Source organism: Accipiter gentilis, chromosome Z (assembly GCF_929443795.1).
Source record: "Accipiter gentilis chromosome Z, bAccGen1.1, whole genome shotgun sequence".
NCBI classification, from domain to species: domain Eukaryota; kingdom Metazoa; phylum Chordata; class Aves; order Accipitriformes; family Accipitridae; genus Astur; species Astur gentilis.
The window spans coordinates 11,061,775-11,083,551 of NC_064919.1; the positions used below are offsets into that span (position 1 = coordinate 11,061,775).

Sequence of the window (21,777 nt, forward strand, 5' to 3'; positions counted from 1 at the left end):
ATTTAGCCTGAATATATACACTCATTTTTTTCCTGGAGCTGCAGGCACAAAACTAAGGAGTTCTTACAAGGAAAGACAGGATACTTTCTCTGAGGCACATTGCAGATAACAGAATTCAGAAACAGTTTGCATAACTAAGTGTAATTATGGTCTAAGGGCAGTTCCTCTATGTGTGTAGAAGAACCGGGAACTGGAACACAGAGAAAAGGGGAAGGGGAAATGAACAGGTCAGAGGCACTCTTGTGTCAGTTTGATGTGGTTTTCGGATCCTGAACAGCCCGATACAAATTTTGGTGTAGATGATGAGCCTCCCCACTGGGAAAGCTTAGCATTTCTGCATACCACGGTCGACGCGCACATAAAGCGATCTGCGGGCAACTGACGCGCCGACTCCCCTACTTGAGCAGGCGGGGAGCGATCGATCCTTCGCTCCTCGAGGCGAGGCACCGCGCCGTGATTTGGCCGGCTGGCAAAGGGCTCGGCTCGGCCAGAAGACAAACCGGCACCGGCTCGGGAGGGAGGGGAGCCCTGCAGAAGGAGCAAGACGGGGCAGTGCCGCAAAGGCGTGGCCGTGGGAGCCGACAAATAGAGAAACACACCTGACCCGTGCCGCGGGTACGCCTGAAATCCTGGCGAGCGAAGGGCTTTTGGGGGAAGCTTCGTGCAGCCGTAGAGGACCGCAGGGCTCTGCAGCGCTACCCGGGCTGGCGTTTCGCTGCTCCCGACGGAGGATTCGGGGACGGCCGAGCGGGGATAAGAGGCTCCGGCTGCGCCGGGGCAGTCCTTCTGGGGCTCAGGCAACTCGCCTTTGGCTTCCTCACCTGCTTTCACAGACCTCCCCCCCCGCCCCCGCCTCTGGTTTTTGGTTTCCCACTCTTGCCGGCTCGCCGTCCTCTCCTTGCGGGAATCTCTGTGCTGGCGTAGTCACATGTTTAGGCTTTGATGCCTTTAATCCCACCCTCACCGCCCGGGAGGGAGGAGAAGAATTTGCGGAAGAGAAGTGAGCAACAAGCGGAGCGGCAAAGGTAGAGCGGAAAGCGGAGCGCAGCTGCATGGACCGCCCGGCTCGCCGGGGGCGGGAGAGCCGGCAGAAGAAGGGGAGCGGAGGGGCCGCATCAGCGCGGAGCCCGGCTCTGCCGCGGGCTGCGGGACGCCCCCCGCTGCGCGGGGCGAGGCTGCCCAGCAGGAAAGGGTAAATCTCCCCTCCGTGGCTCGGGCTGCACCCCCCACCCCCCCGCCCAGGGGACGGTGGGGGAGGTGTCGGTTCTCGCTTCTGCGGCGGGGACTGCGGGGAGAGGGGGCGAGTCGTCGGCCGACGTGGCTTCGGGGGACCGCCCGGGGAAGGCGCTGGGCCGGCGGCGCGGAGCGGAGGCTGGCGGGGCGGGGGCGGGGGGGGGGGGGGCGGGCGGTTCTGTCCCGCCGGCTGCACCGAGCCCTGGGGGGAGCTGGGCGGCGGGAGGCGCGAAGTTGGCGGTGACGGCTTAGCATGGAGAAGGGGCATGGCTTTCCGGGAGCCAGCTGGGCTTTGCTGCTGTAGCTGAGGCACCCGAGCGAGGGGGGGGGGGGGGGGAGTAGAAAGGGTCCAGGGAACGAGGAAGTGTCTTGTGCTTGCTCTGAGGATGTGACTATACGTGGTGACGAGCAGGAGAGAGGGTGGCCAGAGCCTGGCTGGGCTAAAGAAACAGTGCTTCCATTGGGGAAGGCGAATGCAGCTCTTAAGGAAACAAGAAAAAAAAAACAACCAAAAAACCAAACCACCACCCACCTTCCACCCTGTGCTTGGTGCTACCCAAAGGAGCCCTTGGCCGAGGTAGAAGCATGGCCAGAATTTCCTGGGTCAAAAGTCCAGGCAAGGGAGTTGAGGACTGGGCACACTGAAACACCATCTGTGTCTCTGCTCTTTTGCAAGGAGGGCAGAGAGTGGAGGGGGGAATCAGCTTTTCTTATCTAACGCCCTCTCCTCTTTGACCATCATCGCTAAGGTAACTGCTATTAATCCCAGTGCTTTAAGGGTCACCTTGTGCTACCTGGCAGCTCTCCCAAAGGCAAAGAGGCGCACCTAAGAAACCTAAGGACTGAAGCCACTGACATTGAAAATCATAGACCATGGAGGAAATTTGCAGCAGTGCTGACGGTGCAGCAAAACATGAAACTATGCCAATGTGCGCTACAGGTCCATAAACTGGCTTGCTCGCATAGAGTTGCTGAGAAAACAATTTTATTTGTTTACCAATGGGCTGCCATAAAGGCACACCAGATTCGGAAAGCATTTACAAGCACAAAAAACAGGAGAGAAACCCTGCTGCACATATGAAATGTGCTTTCTTGTCTGTCTGACAAAGGTGATACTAATTATGTAACAGACTATTTTTCAGCTACTGTAGTTATTCCATTTTCTTCCCTTGGGGCTCAGAGAGATCACCGGTATCCCCCAGAACCAGGGCATCCCATTTACCATGCCTTTCTATGCAGGACAAATAGTCTGCTTCATACATTGGGCGGGGAGTGGAGGAAGATTGTGTATTCCTCGGACACAAGTGAGTCGGACACAGAGAAAGTCAGTAGTACTGTTTAACATTACTAGACAGTGTCCCTTAAAAAAGGAATGCTGTTTATCAATATGACTAAACATTTTTTTCTTTCAAACAGAGGTTAGAATCACAGTGTTCCAGTTGTCACCTGGTACAGTTTGCATTTTTATAGACCTATCCCAACTGTAAACTTAACAGCCTTACTGTCAAAGGCCTTTGCTCACAAAAATAGTGTCCTGTTTATTACTGTGTTTTATTCTTTACATTCATAAACGAACAACAGTAAAGCTGCAACATTTTCTGCATTAGCAGCCATCACCACATCTGTTTTATTCCCTCTCCCCCAGTCATATACCCACATGCCCAGCCCTACTGTTACAGGTGAATTATTAAGAGAAGTCATCATTGTGGGGGGTTAAGTGAAAGGTTTTATTGGTCATTAAACGATGATCAAATTATAATTAATGATTGAATGATAAATAATAAAATGATTAAGCAATAATTAAACAGTGTTTATTTAACAATAATTGAGAATCAAGCTGTAATGAAGTGGTAATTGAACAATAATTAAGTGACGATTTCAGCAATGTTTTGAACGATGATTAGATGGTGGTCAAACACTCTGCTACTTACTACACTTCTAATGCTTAAGCTATAGCTGGATATGTAAATGTCACTAGCCTACAATATCCTTGCAGGCCTAATGTAATATGTGGTTACCTTATTAGAGATGCTGGATGCCAGTCTCACAGCCTCGAGGAGTAACCCTGAGAGGTGTCCCTGCTCAAGGGGACATCACCACCATGCAGCCTGCAGCCATACAGGAGAGGTCAATGGGCTCGGGGGGCTGCGGATATCCATAGCATAAAGTGATTGACTCGTAGTCAACCCCCCCCCTTTGGTGTATGTGCTGGAGTGCAGGTGCAGCAGTTGTAGTTCTGTCTAGTCCCTGCTCAGGCTGGTACTGTTAGCTCCCGGTAAGACGTGGCCTAGACTCCTTCGTTCCTGGCCTAGCACAGTTTTCGTGGTTTGCACAGCAGGGCTGGTTTGTCGGTGATGCCTGAATCGAAGTGCTGCTCACTCAGCCAGAGTGGCTGCACCCATCGCACCTACCCAAGTCACAGGTACTCGGGGAGCTAATTTCATCTGCACATGGCTCTTTCAGAGACTGTGAAATGGCTGGTTTCCTAGCAAGCCCCAAGGGCACAATTGCATGCAGAAATTGAATAGAAGGAGCTATTCAACAACAGCAGCACTGGGATACCTTATTCCTGCTGCTCCGGAAGAGCTCCTTTGGGACAGACTTCTCCAAGACCGAGATTTCTTCTTCCTGGTCTGTTCAGATTGCTTCAATTTGCAAAGAGTCGCTATTACTTCAGCACACCACATTTAGTAGCCGATTTTTCAATAGCTATTCTAGATAATTTGACTGTGTGGACTACCCGTATGGGTAAACTATAAAATGCCAGTTGTTCATGACAACAAAACCAGGCTGATATGTTACATGTCTGGGAAAAACAGATTCCCTCCTGTCTTTTATATTCTTAAGCTGAAGATCCACTAAGGTAGAAATTGCCTCTTACTATATTTGTGTACAGTATCTTGCATGCAGGGGCCCTGGTCTTATTTTAGCAAAAGACTGTGACACAAGGAGTTTAAATACGAATTATCTATAGCATCTCTGATGAGTCAATGCGCATTTAGCTCTCAGATTCCAAGAGCAGACAGCGAAAGGTAATAGCTGGTGGCATTATTAGCAGCAGCTTTGTCTAATACATTTTTCTTTTTTTAACAATTAGAGATGTGAATTTTATACTTCTGCTTTAGCACAAGTAGGCTCAAACCAAAAGCCACATTTAAGGTTTTGGAGGGCTCCAGGCAGACCTCTGTGAAAATATGAAGCAGTTTTTATACAGATCGTTACCAAATTCTGTAACAACATATCCTTTTTTTTTACCTCTGGCACAAAAGAAAATGTAAATTAAGACAGGTACAGATTGCATAACTAATTTTAAAGCCATGTAAACCTTTGGTGTCATCTAATAAAAGACAGCTCCTCACAAAACCCCTTGCCTTAAGTCTGTGTTAAGCTGTTATCTTGCAGAACTCTCTTCTCCAGGCTGCATTCCGCTCCCACTTGATCTGAATATGGACGTTACTGCTTGATGGCAACAGGGAAAAGCATTGCTTTCCCATGACACTGCATAGCAGGGAGGGAGCCAGGTGAAAGTTGGCAGGTGTGGAGAATGGGCTCCCTTCAGATTTATGTGGCAGAAGAATATTAATATACATGAGAAGCAAGACAGAAGTTGGGGAAATAACTGTAATTAATATATATTCAGTTCATAGCCTGTTTCGCTGGTGACATAGTTTTACCTTTTTAGTTCAAGGAAAATGGAGAAAGTATCTTCCAGATGCCACATCCATGTACCTTGCCTCTTAGTTCAGTAGCTTTTCAGCTGTGCTCCCTGGATTTCTAGGGATTTATGAACACCCTATAAAAGTTAACTATGGTTAAGCGAGGAAAGCAGGCCAGCCTATCCATAAATTTACATTTAATATGCAATTCTGCAGTTTCTGGGGTTTCCTAACTGGACAGGGTTACTCCCGGTCTATCTGTGCATTTTCACTTTTCTAATAGCGCTTAAGTTCCATCTTCTTGGACAGAAGTTTGTATGTTCATTGACAGGCTCTGAGGAACAGCAGATCAAAATAGATGGCTGTGCCATTGATTTCTGCCTCTTACAGCATGAAAGTCCTGCAAAGGGCCAAGGCCAAACTGTCTCCACCTCCCTAGCCACTTCACTTAGGCTTCAGGCTGTTAACCTGTTAGACTGTAGCAGGGTTTTGCCTTTAGTACATAGACCGTAAGAAACAAAAGGTAAAGTTCTAAGAGAACTGAGAGATCAAGTGCATCAGCAGCAGCCCTGGTCTTTGCCATAGCAGGAAGCACTTTAGGTGAAAGTTAAATGAAACAGCCTGACTTATCTTATTTGACATTCATTGTCTAGAAACAATACAATGACAACTGCTTTAAGCGCTGCTTGAGGTAGAAGAGGTAAGAGATGTATTTGGTACCTGCTAGTAAAATACAATCAAAGAACAACTGCTGAGCTCTTGCTATTAACGTTCTGCTGAATGTTTTTAGAAGCACAGCTCTTGCCAGGACGGTTTGTGTTTTCTAGGGAGCCCAACTCCCAGTTTGGCATCTAAGTGTAATGGTCAGATCTGTGAATGTTTGGCTTCTACTGGACACTGCTGTTTTCAAGGCGAGCCTGCACACATGGCAAAAATACTATCTGGCACCTGACCTACTAAAAGCTGTCAGAAAACAAGACGAATTGCAGATGAGAAAAGCTGGCCATCTGGTCCAGTAATAGGGATCAGCTCATGGTAGGGACCTCAGGTTTTGGAAGCTGAGGATATCAGTACACAGCAGTCAGCTGTCATCATGCATATATGAAACAAAAGGAGATCTATATGGCTCTCTATGACTTTGTGAAGCTTGCACCAGTTTACTCAGATTCAAGCAGGACTGTTTGCTGGTGCACTAACAGTATCACAGCCAAGACAAAGCTGTTGTCACTGCCAGAGAGGGTTGATAAGTAGAGGAGCTTGGTCCTGAGGTTGCAGCTTGTCCGCACGATGTTAGATTGGGGCATTTGAACTTGGGATGCTGTTATATAGGATCAATGCACAAATCAAAACTACAACTTATGTGAACACCATTACTACTACCATCATTATGGCTGAGGTGGGGACTGTAACAGCTAGCCTCTCCATGACAATTTCCGAGAGCCTACCTTTGTTTCCCACAGAGATGACTCTGTGGCTTCCGACCACATGACTTCATCCAGCTGTTTTTAAGTTAGGAAAGGAATGGCTTTTCCCATTGACACTGAAAAGAAGCGTAATTAGGCAAAAAGGAATCATTTAATATTGTAATCATAAAGTAATAATTACAGCCTTGTCTCGCAAAGCAGTCAGCAGAAGACAGATGTCCTCTCTTACATTAGCTGTCCAGGAGCCTCCTAAAATTTTGCAGCTTTGAAACACGTAGGAAGCTTTGTTCCAGGAATGCTTGCCTGCAGCAACACCTCTGTGGAGAGGATTTTGGAGCAGACAGAAAATCAGCTTTCTCTTTTAAAGCACTTAGCACAGCGGACAGTATTCCACAACCCAAAGAGGATGTTACTCCTTTTTCTACTCTTCCTCAGTGTGTGCAGAGGTAACTTTTTCCTGAACACTAGAATTCAGCCAAGAATTAGGGTATTAATGAGGATGCGAACATAGATTTGGAACCAGGTGAACCCAGTGTTTCTGGGTGGCATCTCCATCATGAGGATCTAAGTAAAGAAACAAGTCGAATATATAGCTTTATATTGCCTCAGCTTCTAAATGTGTTTAAGCAATGGCTCAGTTCTGCACAGAGCATACATAGAAGTGGCCTCCACTGCAAGCGTATTGCAAAATAGTTACTATTCAGGATTCCTACAGTTTATTGTTTAAGCACTATAAAATCCAATTCTGAATCTTACTTTTTTCCTCAAACTTACTTTTTTTTTCTGTCAGAAATGCCACTTAAATACTTAAGGAAGAAAAAACGATAATTTTTTTTTCCCTCTAAAAAGGGAAAAAAAGTGAACATGACAGTACCAACAGCTTCTGAAAACAGAGTAACTTCTGTAAAGTCAGAGCCATCCTAATGACTAGAAAATAGCCTGACCAGAAACTTGGGATTCAAATTCTGCAGAAAAGATCAGATTTTGCCTCTGTAGAAGCAAGAAATTTCTATCTAGATTGGGAACTCCTGGGTTCCCAGCTGTTACGGCCAAAAAGTGGGGAGAAGGTCAGTGTCTCCCCTCTTCTCTAGCTCCTTCAGCCTGTTCTTGCCATAAACCAGAGTATGTGACCCACTTTAATATGCTCCTGACCATTTTTAGCCTTTGTGGTTATTCCACTACCCAATGAAAACAGCCTTTTTCTTTGCAAGTAAACTGATAAAAGAGTGTGGCAGTCAATGTGAGTGCTAACAGCCTAGGCAGCAGGGGAAGATTTGGAGAGAAGCAAAAGTGCCGGTTTGATGGTTTGTTTTCCTCGAGGTGTTCTGGGCTGCAAAACCAGGGTAAGACCTCCAAGATCTTGAGTTGTGTTACTGATGAGGTGAAGCCAGGGCAAGTCAGAAACGCTGCTGAACACCACATGGTGACCTGCGTGGCTGGCTTCCAGTCCTGTGTGCTTTAATTTTAGAGTCGGCTCCTCCCGTTTGTGAAGTGAGGAGATGGATACCCCCTGAGGAGAGGGTGGGTGATGATGGATACCCCCTGAAGAGAGGGTGGGAGATGGATACCCCTGAGGAGCAGGTGGGCGATGGTGGATACCCCTGAGGAGCGGGTGGGCGATGATGGATACCCCCTGAAGAGAGGGTGGGAGATGGATACCCCTGAGGAGCAGGTGGGCGATGGTGGATACCCCTGAGGAGCGGGTGGGCGATGATGGATACCCCCTGAAGAGAGGGTGGGAGATGGATACCCCTGAGGAGCAGGTGGGCGATGGTGGATACCCCTGAGGAGCGGGTGGGCGATGATGGATACCCCCTGAAGAGAGGGTGGGAGATGGATACCCCTGAGGAGCAGGTGGGCGATGGTGGATACCCCTGAGGAGCGGGTGGGCGATGATGGATACCCCCTGAAGAGAGGGTGGGAGATGGATACCCCTGAGGAGCAGGTGGGCGATGGTGGATACCCCTGAGGAGCGGGTGGGCGATGATGGATACCGCCGAGGAGCGGGTGGTGCAGCCAGGCAGCCGGCGGTGCGGACACCAGCAGGTGGAGCGCCAGCACAGCGCTGCCAGCCGGCGGGGCCACGGGAGCGGGGCGGGGGGGGGAGCCCACCCGCGGGGACACGGGAGGGACCTTCTCGGGGGGCCGGGGGGCCTCAGTCTCGGCCGAGGGAGAGGAGAGGAGAGGAGAGGAGAGGAGAGGAGAGGAGAGGGGAGGGGAGGGGAGGGGAGGGGAGGAGAGGAGAGGAGAGCCCTTTCTCCCTTCTCGGGGGGGACACGCGGCTTGCGTGGGGATTGTTGGTGCGGCAGCGCGTGTGCAGAGCGCCACGGCGCTCGCTGCAGGCTCATGGGTTTAGTAGGTCAGGTATCCAGCATCGCTGGCGGATGGAGAGGAGGTTTCTTTACCCCCCCAGAACTAAACTACCTTCGAGCTTTCCTTCACCTCCTTTTCCCGCTGTGGCCCTCACTTTCAAGTTTGGCAGCTGGCTCAGCGACAGTGCCAACGATGCTGCTCGCATCAAGAGGAGGCTCAAAAGTATGCCAGTGTGAGTTGTAGAGTATGATTCTGCATTTGTGTCCTGCCTTAATGTTTGTGACTGGTGAGCAGAAAATGAGAAAAAGGAACGCCCTGGATTTTGGATGAATAAATGCATTTAAATGCCAGGCCTTTGCATCTGATGGATTTCAGGTCTTCATGTCCTGAATCATAGTGGCTTGGATCTGGTGGCTGAAATGCAGCCATCACCTTTAAGGCTCTTACAGGGTCCACTGATGCAATACAATGCAGTGTCTGTGAAACAGGGTTGTGTAATCAGAAAGAAAGGAAAAAAAAAGAGAGAGCTATATGGGAAGACACTGCAGCTTCTCATGCCTCAGAGTGTAAATTTATCTCCATTTAATGACACTGAATCTTTGAAGTCTTGTGTTTTTGTGAATCATAAGATAGCACAACAGTGATGCCGCAGTCTATGCAAAGATGGTTTGAGATCTCACAGCATGAAGTGCCTGGCCTCTAACAAACATTTGGAATAACTCTTGTATGTTTTCCATTAATCTTAGTAAAAGGCCTTTTATATAAGATTGTCAGATTCCCATACAGCAATAGGAAGCAGTTTTCTTAATGGTAAATACAGCAAATCTGTCACTATGGTAACAAAGGCACTTTTGAGGTAGTCCCAGAATTAGACCCTGCTCAGCGTCCTCTGAGTCATTTCTTCTACATGGTCCATTCTTCTGAGATGGAGAAGAAAAGCCAGAGCCCTGATTTCTTTCTATCCACACACCATTGCTTAGGCTGCTTCAGACGACAGTGCAGAGAAGGAAAAAGGGTAACATTTTGGTCTGGGAGCACCATTTGATGATTGAACTTGGTGAAGGCAGAAGGTTAAAAATGGGAGAAACTCTCCACTGAATGGTGCACAGTCAGTCAGCTGGGGGGGGGGGTGCGTGTGAATAGCTTGGTGCATAAGGAGAGGGAATGGAAAGTAAAAAGGAGATTAAAAAAGGGATTAAAGCAGATTAAAAAGGGAAATTACTGGCACAGAGAATTCATCCGAACAGCCTAATTGCCATGATTTTGTGTAAGCTTCTGACAGCCAGGCTGTTACGTGTTCATGGCAGCCCAGAGAAGCAGAACAGAAAAGCCAAATACGTCAAAATCTAATTTTTGTGAAAGTGGATGTTTGCTTGAAATGTGTGTGTGTGTGTATACAAAAAAATACTGTTTTTATATAAATGTTTTAGTTTTAAATTAATTTTAAGGCATTTAAAATTTAAAATTAAGGCATATAATTTAAATTACAAACTTTTAAATAACAAATATGAGTCAATGGCTCAATTGCAACCTGTTAATCTTGCTGTGGCTGTGTATTTCACAGGGTCTAGAGAGGAGGAGACATCTGAGACACACGCACATATTACACTTGGTGTACACATGCCCTTGGTGAAGTAAATTGGTATCTTTGTTACCTTGCTTCACACTCTGGGGAGTAAAGTGAAAAAGCATGCATTTGGAATTGTGTGAGCAACAGAAGGGAAGCATGTGTCATTCCACAGAGGTAAAAGTTTGTCTCTCACATATGTGCTAGGCCAAGATACAAGAGATCCGGCTTTGGTTCTTGGCTGTGACCCAAGTCTTACTATGTTACTGTGACCAGATAGCGGTGTCTAAAAGTTCTCTGCCTTTACCAGAAAGGGATTTCCACAGATCCTGCATCCATGTTGCTAGTTTGTTATGCATTTGAAGCACAGTAACAAACACAACAAAGTCTTATCTAGCTAAGTCAGATCAGAGCTCCTATGTACTGAAAAGGACTTAGGGGCACTTTGCTGGAAACTAAGTTTGGCCCATCTTTCCTCAACCTCCCATGACAATTTTGTGATGCCCCACCACAAAGGACTCCTCGGGGGCCTTTTATTTTGGCTTACTCAGTGACTAGCCCTGAGCTTTCCATTTTGTCAAATCACAGTCTTCCCACTCTGACAGTTCCTATTTCATTAACCATCTCTTTTCTTCCTCTCCAGGCTTGGACAAATTGTGCAGGTTTGGCAGCTGCTACCCCAGTGATACCTCGCAATCCAGGGAGGATGCATCAGAAGTGAATGAATGAGGGCATGAATAGAGCAGGGGTGGCCTCCTTCTGCAGCAGCCATGTTATACCAAGCGTGGCAGCTCTATGGGAGGTGGTGCCGTTGGTCCAGTCCTTTTATCCATCTCCTCACACTGACTGTGGTGACATTCGGTGTGCTTGCACCTTTGATTTGTCACCGGCTCCTCCACTCTTACTTCTATTTGCGGCGCTGGCACCTGAACCCCATGAGCCAGGAGTTCCTGGAGCAGAACCAGCAGGAGGGCCAGGCTGCCCTCCATTACTTTGAGAAGCTACAGATACCAAATGCCTCTGAGGCCTCTGGTGGTGACGCCTTCCAGCCCTTGCTGCTGGTCACCATTATCACTGTGCAGAGGCGGAATGATTTCCACTATGTCTTGCAAGTGGCCTCCCACTTCCACCGCCTCCTCCAGAATTGTGGTGCACGTTGCTGGAGCCACCGCATCCTCCTCTGCAATGTGGAGTCAGACCCCAGTAGCCATCAGGATGTCAGGCTGCTGAGCAGCTTCTTTCCTATGGTCAGTCGTGACAAAGCTGGCGAGAACCCTGACCCCAGAGTGAACCAGTTTGAGAAGGAGAAGCAGGACTACGTCTTCTGCCTTGAGCAGTCGCTGTTGGCGTACAACCCAGAATATATCCTCATAGTGGAAGATGATGCTGTGCCAGAGGAGGAGATATTTTCTGTCTTGCAGCACCTCTTGTTGGTCCGCTTCTCCAAACCATACCTCAGAGACGCACTCTACTTCAAGCTTTACCATCCCGAGAGGCTTCAGCGCTACTTCAACCCCGAACCCATGAGAATCCTCGAGTGGCTAGGTCTGGGTATGTTTCTGGGGCCCATGCTGAACTGTGTGTACTGCTGGGCAACTGGGCGCCCCAGCCTCAGCTGGCCCATTGTCTTGTTCTTTGCTTTGTACAGTATGGCTTTGTCAGAGCTGGTGGGACGGCATTACATGCTGGAGCTGCGGCGGCTGGCCCCCGCGCTGTATAATATCGTGCCGGTCACTGAGTGCTGCACGCCTGCCATGCTTTTCTCCGCTCCATCTGCCCACCGTGCCTTAGGTTACCTGAAGGGGCTGCACTGCCGCCAGGGTTTTGCTAAGGATATTGCCCTCTACTCGCTGCTGCGTACTAAGGGGGAGAAGGCCTACGTGGTGGAACCCAACCTGGTCCGGCACGTGGGAATGTATTCCAGCCTTCGGCTAAACGACAACCCGAAACTGCTGTGATCTGTTCATGCCTTACCAGACACAAAGCCCAGAGAAGCTGCGGCTGGGTGGAGAGACTGTGCAAACTCAGATGATGAGCTGCTCACACTGGGCATCCTGTGCCTCCAGGTGGACAAAGAATTAACTCTCTTTAAAAAAAAAAAAAGTTTCTTAAAAAATAAACTTATGAACATGCAGACCCTGTTTAATATATACTTGGAACTAATCACCATGCACCATGTGGGAGGGGAGGGGAGGATTCCAGCTGAGGGTGTGGATTATCTACTCTCCTCAGTCATTCTTAGGGAGAAGCTTTCACACCAATATAAACAGCTACACTGCCTACTCTCCTTTACATTGGTTACAGAAATCCTCACCTTAAGGCAGCAGAAATGTTGGACAAAGTGAATGTCTCAAGTTTAAGCTAGTGAGGGAAAAACCCCTGTTTTCCCATCCTTACTGAGGTCTGATCTCTGACCTCTGTTTCAAAGCTGTGGTTTTGAGCAGACCTTTCAAAAGCAGCAGTGATTTAGATGCACCTTCCCACAAATTTTACAAAGCCTCTATTTGTTACTGTCTCACCCTACAGATTGTATCTGCAACTCCACGCTTCCCACTCCTTTTTCTTGGAACAGACACTCTTAAAAAATAATGCCTCCACTGCTTCGTTAAAGGTCACATCTGAAGGTAGGAATAGGAAAACAGAGTAACAGCCATTGATGTTACACAGCCAGGTCACAAATGCACATTTTCATTGATATGTTACAGACTTTATAAAAAACATAGGATGACTATTGTGTTGGTTGGTATCGTCACTAGTTGTAGTGGATCCGGGTCATTAAAAGACGCCTTATCAGTTGCTGATTGGACTTAGATGTTCAATATGAATTTACCTTGACTTTCTATCAGCACAGAGGCAAAGGAAAGATTAGATCAGGTGCCGCTATTGTGCGGGATCCTTGTTTCATTTTGGATCTGTAATTCAAAGCTTGCACTAAGTGGTTCATTCACTGCTCCTGGCAGCAAACAAAATACCAACAGGAAACAAAGCCAGCTGTTCATAAAAACGAGCAACAATAGCACAACACATCAAGGGGCCACTCTGATACTGACCCATTAACTTAATGTGCTCTGGTTGTTAGGCATTTGGGAAAGGTACTTTGTACCACAGCTGTGGGCACAGTTAAATATAAAACCATGCAGATGACAGATCTCATACAGGATCAAAACGGGCACCAAAATGTTTATGTCTAATGAAAAGCCCACCCTAACTTTAGTGGGCTTTGAATCAAATTCACTTACATGTGGAGTTTGGTTGAACTATTTTTGAAACCACATTCCTAGCTTTGGAATGAACCAAGTACATTATTTCTGTTGAGTTTTGGTCATATGGGGTTTTTTGTTTTTTTGGTTTTGGTGAAGGAAGAGCTTTACTTTTGGATTTTCTTTCCCCCAGTCTCTCCCAGGTGATTTATGCCTTAAGCTCTTAACAAGTCTGGTTGTAGATGTGAAAGACATAAAACTCCTGAGAGATGAACCAACGAAAGTTGCAGACCTCCAGCTGTCAGTGTGCAATAGATAGCAGTTACACAACACAAATGCATAATGCAAGTTAGCCAAGAAATGGCTTCACAACACAGAGCAGTGCTTTGCTCTCTTAGGAATCAGCTGGGATACTTTTATAACACCTTTGGAAATCAGATGTGAGTAAAAACTGCTTGTGGATTCCATGTCATTCCAAAGGCAAAGCACCTCTCCTGTCAGAGGACACAGGAAAAAATACAGGCAGAGCCACAATTTATTCCCACCTGCTGAGAATCCCAAAGATCCCAGAGTGGTCACACAGTGGCAGGTGGGCAAACCTATTCTCAGGCTTTACTATAATATGGTTAAGATGGCAGGATTTGAGTGTCGTTGTATATGTATTCCACTAAGTGCCTGTGCGTGTGAGAAAATACAACTTGTTTGTTTATGCATCTTCAGCTGTGACTCTTTCAGTGTGGTGTGCTTTCTTTTCAATCTTTTTCTATCTTTATACTATACAAATCCTGGACAATGCCCTGTTCTTTTCATGAGGATCCAGTCATACGTGTTCTTGCAAAGAAAATTTCACAGCAAGGTACAATAAATGGAACAGGGAAAGGAAAAAGGAGGAAGGAAAAGAAAGAAAGAAACCTTAGAAAAGAAACCAGCTAACTATATGCAGTTAATAAATGTTTTGATGTGGGAAATGATTTATCCATTTGTCATGAAGTTATTTTTCTTGTTTGCCCAGTAGTACTTTATTTGTTGTTCCCGAAGTCCAGGAGAGGTCAATAATTTCACTGAGTTTCATAGTTGAAAATTAAGAACATGAATTTGAAGCATCCTTTCTAGACTACAAGACAATTTTCAGAGCATAAGAGATGAGAGAAGTTGACTGGGAGACCAAACAATATGCAGAGGGCCTACAACCTGAACCTGCCAATAAGAGAGTTTCAGATAAACCTGTTGAGAGCAAACTCCTTTTTGCAGGGAGCAGGTTAATAAATTCTTCAGGTCCTTTTGGAATAATTTCCTTAAGTGCCCAATTCACCTTTACAACAGAGGTGCTTCTTTTACTGAGCCTGCTGGGGGCTATTTCTGAGTTACTCGGGTACTTGCTTAGAGCCCAGCATGCCAATGCGGCGTCTCAGGCAAGCGTTCCTTCTGCTGCTGCCTCTGAACTTTCACAAGTAGATTGATTTTTGTTCCCGTTTTCTGTGCCACGTTTTATTAGAATGACAAGTCAGAGAAATGTACTTCACTGTTGCAACAGAAAATGGGATGTTACTGTGAATTCTTAATTCTTGTTGGATTTTGTTCCACAGTTCCGGCTAAAAATGTGGTTTCACACAAGCCTTTCCCTCTAATTTCTACCAGGGCAGCGGAGCTGAGTTGCCATATGTCAGGCTACGTAACTTCAACACCTAGCATTAACTCCTTGAAACGCAGCCTTAAGACTGTTTTTACTCACATTAAACCAAACTTACTTACTATTTTTGAAACAAACAATATGGGTTTTCTTGGGTGTTGATTCATTCCCAATAGTTCAGAGACTCTTTTTCAACGCAGCAACTACTGCTTGCACAAGAGGATTCTTTCTTGATGGGCCAGACAGCAGGACTCAAGGCATTATTGTTCAAGAAAATTCAGGGGAAGTTACTCAATTAAACAAAAACTACCTTTGTTTCCAAGGCATGTCCAACATAAGCATGATTCTGGCAGAACACAAAGCATAAATTGATAGGTCTCTATTAGAATAGAGGCCCAAGAGGATTTTCTAACTACAGTAGGTGTCAATGTCTTAGTGAGAAGGCACTGCATTTGAAGAGACAAAGAAAAAGCCTTCCTCTCAGCTGTGAGGAGCTGTGAGTTGCCAGACTGGGTATTTCAACAGCAATTTGGCTGGATGCAGTGTGAATTACTTTTTTTCTAAAGAAATTTACAAGCAAACTTTCTACCAGATAAAACCCCTTTCTATTAAAACTCTACTGTCTCTTCTTTCTGTGTGCCACTGTTCAACTTCCTGACTGGCAGATCCATCTCTTTCCTTACTATATATGACTAAGAAAGATAATTCTGTGTTCATGCATCTGCATGCATCTGCATGGATGTAATAATTTGGATCCTACAGTTCAGGTTGAAGAGGACCTCTGAAGGTCCCTGGTCCAATTCCCCACTCAGAGCAGGTCTTATTAGACCACATTGCTCAGGCTCTTCTCCAATCAATTATTGAGGCATTTTAATAGGGACCTGAGATAAAATCTCCATGCTGGAATTTAACCGTAATATACTTTTGTATAGAAAGGCTATATTTTTCACGAAATAAAAAGGTAATTTTCTGTGGGAGGCAGTTGTCGTTACAAAGGCAGTGGCAGTTTCTCTCCCCAAGTTAAGAGTTTCTTTTTGTGTATTTCCACACCAGCTTTATAGACATCATATCCAAATTCAGCAGATGGCAGGGCCCAGCATATGGTTATGAATAATTTTCAGTAAAACATACATCTGCCAAAAATGCATATAGAATTAGGTACTCCATGGTCTGTGCTTCTTCACTGCATGTGTCTCTGTTGCTAGAGTAACTTAATTTCCACAAACTACCTGTCCTCACAACTCATCCTTTGAGAGAATCCACCTCATCAGCCAGTTTATTCATGCATCTATAGGCTAAGTGTCAGCAATATCAATGTCCTTTTCCAAGACTTTGTTCTGCACGGCAAGCTATGAATGCCATATTCCCAGCTGTGTAACCACTGGTGATTTTTAATTTTTGACAAAGAATAAGTAGTGTTCTATTTTCTTGCTCTGTTAGTAAGCCTCTGGCCAGCTATATATTCTTCAGTGCCTACCTTCTCTTTGAATGTCTGCCACGGTGTCCAGTGTTCCTCCAGCAGTGCAGAAACTGCATCTGCAATGGTCTTTGCAGCAAACTGGTCCACTTCAGACATCTGTTGTAGTTTGTATTTTGCAAATGGTATGCCAATGTTAACATGCAGCACCTAAAAGTGTGCTGTTTTGAGGACTATGTGCTGTTAAACAGGTAATAAACAGTTAAGTGTCTCCCATTATAGCAGCCAGTTGTTTGCCCACTTGCTTTTTTAAAAACAATGTCAATAGAAAGGCACAGAGACCAGTGTTATTACTGCATTTATCTTCATGTCCTGCTACAGCTATTTTGCACAGCTCAGAAATGTTGCCACTGGCAGCCTGATTTAAAGTTGTATCCTCATTTGCTGTCCCCACTATTGAAATTATTACAGAGATTTGGTGTTTGATAATAGTAATGATATGTGGTTGCCTGTTTTTCATTCCAAGTCATGGTGTTTGTTACATGGTGTTTGTTTGCTTAAAGATGCAAAGAACAAAGAGCAAGCAAACCCTCTCTGTGCAATCCCCTCCGTGCTCTTTATGGGCCTGAGTCTGTTCTGCCCAACACCATCCATACTCTCCCTGGTGTACATGTCTGCAGACACTGCCGTGGAGCCAGAAATACAGGCAATTTCTTTCAGTGGGGTTAAAAGCCTGGCTCTCTGCATTGGGGGTGAGGGCTGTAGGTGAATGGGGAAAACAAACCACTTAATAAACAATACCTCTGATTAGATAGGGCTGAACAAGCTGGACTTTGAGACAGTTAAGCAAGACTGCAGAGTACAGAAAACAGGAAACATCGAGCATGGTGTGGAGAGGTGAGGAAGAGGCAGACTTCACTCAGCTCAAATCTGCTCTGATTAGACTTTAACCCCATCACGCAGGCAGCACTCTCTTGGGGCACACAGAGCCAGGTGTTTTTCACGTGGATGCATAATATACTCAGACATTCTTCCAACTTCCAGTGTTTTTTTCCATTCCATTTCAAACCCTTTTACTAGTCTGACCACATACAAAAGTGTTGGTAAGATTAATAGTACTTCATTTACTGAAGCGTAGAGGGAAGTTTTAACTTTTTCATTTTTTCTCTTGGTGACCATGTAATCTCTGAAATGGCTTCATCCATTTCTTTCTTTTTCATCTTTCTTTCTCAAATGTACTACAGTTTGTCTCTCTTCACATACTTATTTTCATTTAAAATGCTAGTTTATATGAGTAAGTAGAGGCAAAATCAGTACTGGAACAATACTGCTAGAAACACACAGAAAACACACAATCACCAACCTGAAGAAACATAAGCAATTCTAAAATTTTTACTCATTGCCTTTAAACCAGGCTTTCCATTGATTTTACTGTACTTCATCCAGCAACAATCTTCACTCAAAACTTCAGTGCAGAAGTGACAGATCCTTTGACAACGAGGTTGGATATAACAAGGCAGCAATTAAATTATATTCTACTGTGAAAATCTACTACTTGCATTGTCAAACTCAAGAAGGCAAAACCACAGATTAAGACCTAAATAATAACTCAAGCCACCTGTAAAGACAGTTTTTAGTGGTCCTTAAAATGCTTAAATTTATAGTTCTGCCAGCTTTTGTATGGTAATTTCAGATGGAAAAGTCAACATCAGCAAAATCTCCAAGCTATTCAAATACAAAATTCACTTATGCTGTGCCACATTTGTCAGAGGAAATGCTAGACGCTTGTGTTTTAACATTATCCATCTGTTATATAGCTGACCACCATTTTCTGTTTCCATGCTATAAAAGGTACAACAATGAACATTTAAGCTCTCTTACTAGTTATGTATCTTGTTTACAGTGATGTTTCAAATACAGATTTGAGTGAGCTATAAATATTTTTACATTGCAAGACTGTTTATATCAGCTTTCTCATTAATAGATAAAAAAGCCATAATCCATGCAGAAAAACTTCAATCACCATATTTAGTTAGATATGTATTTAAGTAATCAATTCTCACACATCCAAAACTCTCAAAAGTAGTTAAGAATCCTTGCTCTATTAAAATATTTTTCTCTTCACTAGAAAAGTGGATTAGCAGTCACTGCAATATTCTGTAAAATTATTTTTAAGAACACCAGTAACTGAGAGTACTTGTTCTTTAGCTCAACTGCCCTCCCTTCCCATTCTCCCTGTCCTTATCCTCAGCCTGGGATCTTTGCAGTACTTCCCCCTTCCCATGCCAGAGGCAGAGGGAGATGAGGAAGCCCTAGGGAAGCAGAGAAGAGCTGGTGCTTCCTCAGGAACTGAACACCTACCAGAAACCCTGCCTGCGTGGCCAGCCCTATAAACTGCAGAAGACAAACCCCACATATCACTAAGATGGGCGGCAACACAAACAACAGTGGATGCTACAAGAGGGCATCTTTTTCATGCCATTATTGAGTCACTTTTTGTCACAAAGTTGTCATCTGTACCCCTTAACATTCATCTGCATGATCTCTGCCTCTTTTTGCCTCCTGTTTTCCTGAAGCCCCCAAATCTGATTCCTGATCTGCTTCATTCCTCTGAATACATCTTCCACCAGGGTTTTGGTACTCCTCACACTACACGTCCACCAAAGGTGTCCCAGTCTTCCTGTATTGTGACATCTGTACCAAAATCATGCTGTCCATGGCCACAAATTCAATCTCTGTCGAAGTAATGTCTAGATGTAGCCACCTCTGCAAGAGTGGTCACACCAGCAGCCAGCCGTTTGCTAGCTACAGCCCTATGCCTGCATCACATTACTCTGAAAAAGGCTTTTAGTTGAGTCACTGGAAAGCTGAGAGAGTTGCCCATACTACAAGTTCAAACACTAACTCAATGAGACAGGTTTACAACTTGGACAATACTTGAATTTTGCTGTAGAAAAATTAGTGCAGGCAATGATTTGATATTTTTTATGGGGCAGGTTAGTTGCTTGGTTAAATGCAAGTACACTGCATTCCCCTCATGATGCAAGTTTATTCCTCCTATCATTTAAGGATAACTGATACCACTATAACCAATTTTTAGAGGTATAAGTATCCCCACACTATGATTATGCAGCTGTGATGATGAAAGTATGTACTCTTTTCCAGTGTTTTAGTATCACTCTACTACTAATTTCTGCACAGCATGGTCAGGGTCATGGGTCTGCATGTTAATAGTACTGAACCTTACAGTGACATTATCTGGGATCATTGCTCATTCCATATTCTTGCCTGAAAAGGCTCCCATTCATGAATTAAGTGAAAAAGTTAACCATCATGTCCATTCACTTTTTTCTCCTCAGTCCTCAGAATCTCTGCTAGAACCTGTAATCCTAGTGTTTGAAGCGCTAGCTATTGGCTCAGAAGGACTCAGAAGGGCACATATTAGCCATTACCTACCTGGAAATACATATATATGTGTGTGTGTATGTATATATATATATATATACATACACACACACTTCTGAAAGAGTTAAGAATGCAAGGTGGGCTGCGGGGGATTATCTAAAGTGGTTTCTAAATGTCAGACACTGTTTTTTTCAAGACTTCCCCCAACATTTCTCTAATAGCCTGTCAGATCTTATCACAGATGACACTGGGAAAGAAACACTTCCGAGTAATTTCCTACCTGTGACAGCTTCTAACCAAACCAGGAATGATGGGACTCAAACTCTGATTTTCTCTGTGGCCCTGAAGAAGACCATCAGTATGACACATTTGTGGTCTAAAGAGGGTCTTAGATAATGTGTATTTCATTAAAAATATTTTTAATCCATACTAGATGCCTCTGTTCACGGTGGAGAAACTTTAATACACCATGGGGTTCATCCTTCTGCTAGGATGGGAGAAATGGAATATAAAGCAAACACTGTAAAGAAGGGAAGGCTTTATGTCCATGTTATGTGCCACAGCATTCTTCAGCAAAAAGCTATGCATCAAGAAAGGAACGTTAAAGAAAACAAAACAACACAAGCCCAAGACCTTCAGTTGGAGGTCTGTATCCTCAAAAGCTGTATCCTCAGCTCTTTCAGAGATTTCTCTTCTGACTGTCACAGAGTGCTACCGCTGGCAGCATGTAAGCTGTTAAGATCTCCTACAGGCATTGACCTTGGCATGCAGCTCTAGAAGAGACAGGCTCAAGGAGGAAGTGCCCTAATGAAGACAGTGTTGCTCAGTGAGAGGAGAAATCAGATGTCTCACCATGTCCGTGTAAAGGCTAAAGGTGTCACTACATGAGCCAAACAAATGGAGAAACTACGTCATTCTTCAGGCAAACACTGGGTGTTTGTTGCAAAGACATGCTAATGTCCAAGGTCGCAGAGTGTGTTGCTGCTGAGGGTATGATGTTTGCCTAACAGTCCCTGCGCAGTACTTCCCTCCAGGAGTATTGACCTGCAGTACGGGGAGAAAAATAAAATAAAAACAAAAAATCAAGTCTATCTACCTAGATTTGGTGAATAGCTGTAGTGTGATTTCATATAAACTAGAATGCTCATATACCCTTTATAGAGCATTAGCATTTTTCACAGGAAAATTTTGCTAAGCAACTGAGAAGTCTGTATGTCATTGTAATATGGGTAAGTGTTTCAACGGGATTTTGGTAGAAAAGTTGGCTTGCACTTGTGCACCTCAGTGTGGGCATATTTCTTCTGATAACTATCATTGTCACATATACACTGCATTGAAGGAAATCAGAACTTGCAGTTTCATGAACCCTGGTACTGTAGCATTGCATTTTGCCTTTCCATATACTAATTGGAGAAGAAAAATATGTTTCTGTGCTGAATTTTCAAGTGAGGCAAATCAGTGTAATGCTTAGGAAGCCACTGAAATGATAGTCACTCATATCAATTAAGGATCTGTTTCTTGCTTCTGCATTTTGTTTTCTACTCTTCCTTCCTGCACTGTGTGGTTTCCTACATATAAGCTTCCAGATTCCTAAACAGAAAGTTATGCCCAAGTTCCCTGTAAACAATTTCCATGGTTCCTCTTGTAGTTCTTTTCAGTCTGTTTTAGAAAAAGAAGGAATAATTTGAAATAACTGGAAAATGTCTCTGTTTCACAGCATCCTGAATGGCCTTATACCTACAGGGGAGGGGAAAGGGGAGAAACCCCAGGAGCGAGACGAGGTCCCATTGGTTGTGAGTGGTTGTGCTCTGACAGCCAATGACCGACCTCGAGCAATGACATCTCCCCAACCAGCCTAGGGAGGAGAGGGAATGAAGGAGTGGAGAAAAAAAAAAAACCAACCAAGCCTGTCAAGAATTTTATAAAAGTTAG

The 21,777-nt window shown here is 44.9% G+C and overlaps 1 protein-coding gene across 3 annotated transcripts; it reads left to right on the forward strand.

Moving 5' to 3' along the window:
* Positions 1–526: 526 nt before the first annotated feature.
* Positions 527–14,400, forward strand: PGAP4 (post-GPI attachment to proteins GalNAc transferase 4). Of its 3 annotated transcripts, none has more exons than XM_049796143.1 (2): positions 527–1,192; positions 10,837–14,400. In XM_049796143.1, the coding sequence occupies exon 2, from the start codon at positions 10,964–10,966 to the stop codon at positions 12,149–12,151; it is 1,188 nt and encodes a 395-aa protein (XP_049652100.1). In that variant the 5' UTR covers positions 527–1,192; positions 10,837–10,963; the 3' UTR covers positions 12,152–14,400. The 3 variants fall into 3 exon arrangements, with proteins under 3 accessions (XP_049652100.1, XP_049652101.1, XP_049652102.1); XM_049796144.1 differs by having other exon boundaries at positions 527–1,025; XM_049796145.1 differs by lacking the exon at positions 527–1,192 and adding an exon at positions 8,601–8,858.
* The last annotated feature ends 7,377 nt before the right edge of the window (positions 14,401–21,777 follow it).

Coding starts and splice junctions, on each gene's coding strand:
- PGAP4 (XM_049796143.1), top strand. CDS start 10,964: ATGTTATACCAAGCGTGGCAGCTCTATGGGAGGTGGTGCCGTTGGTCC.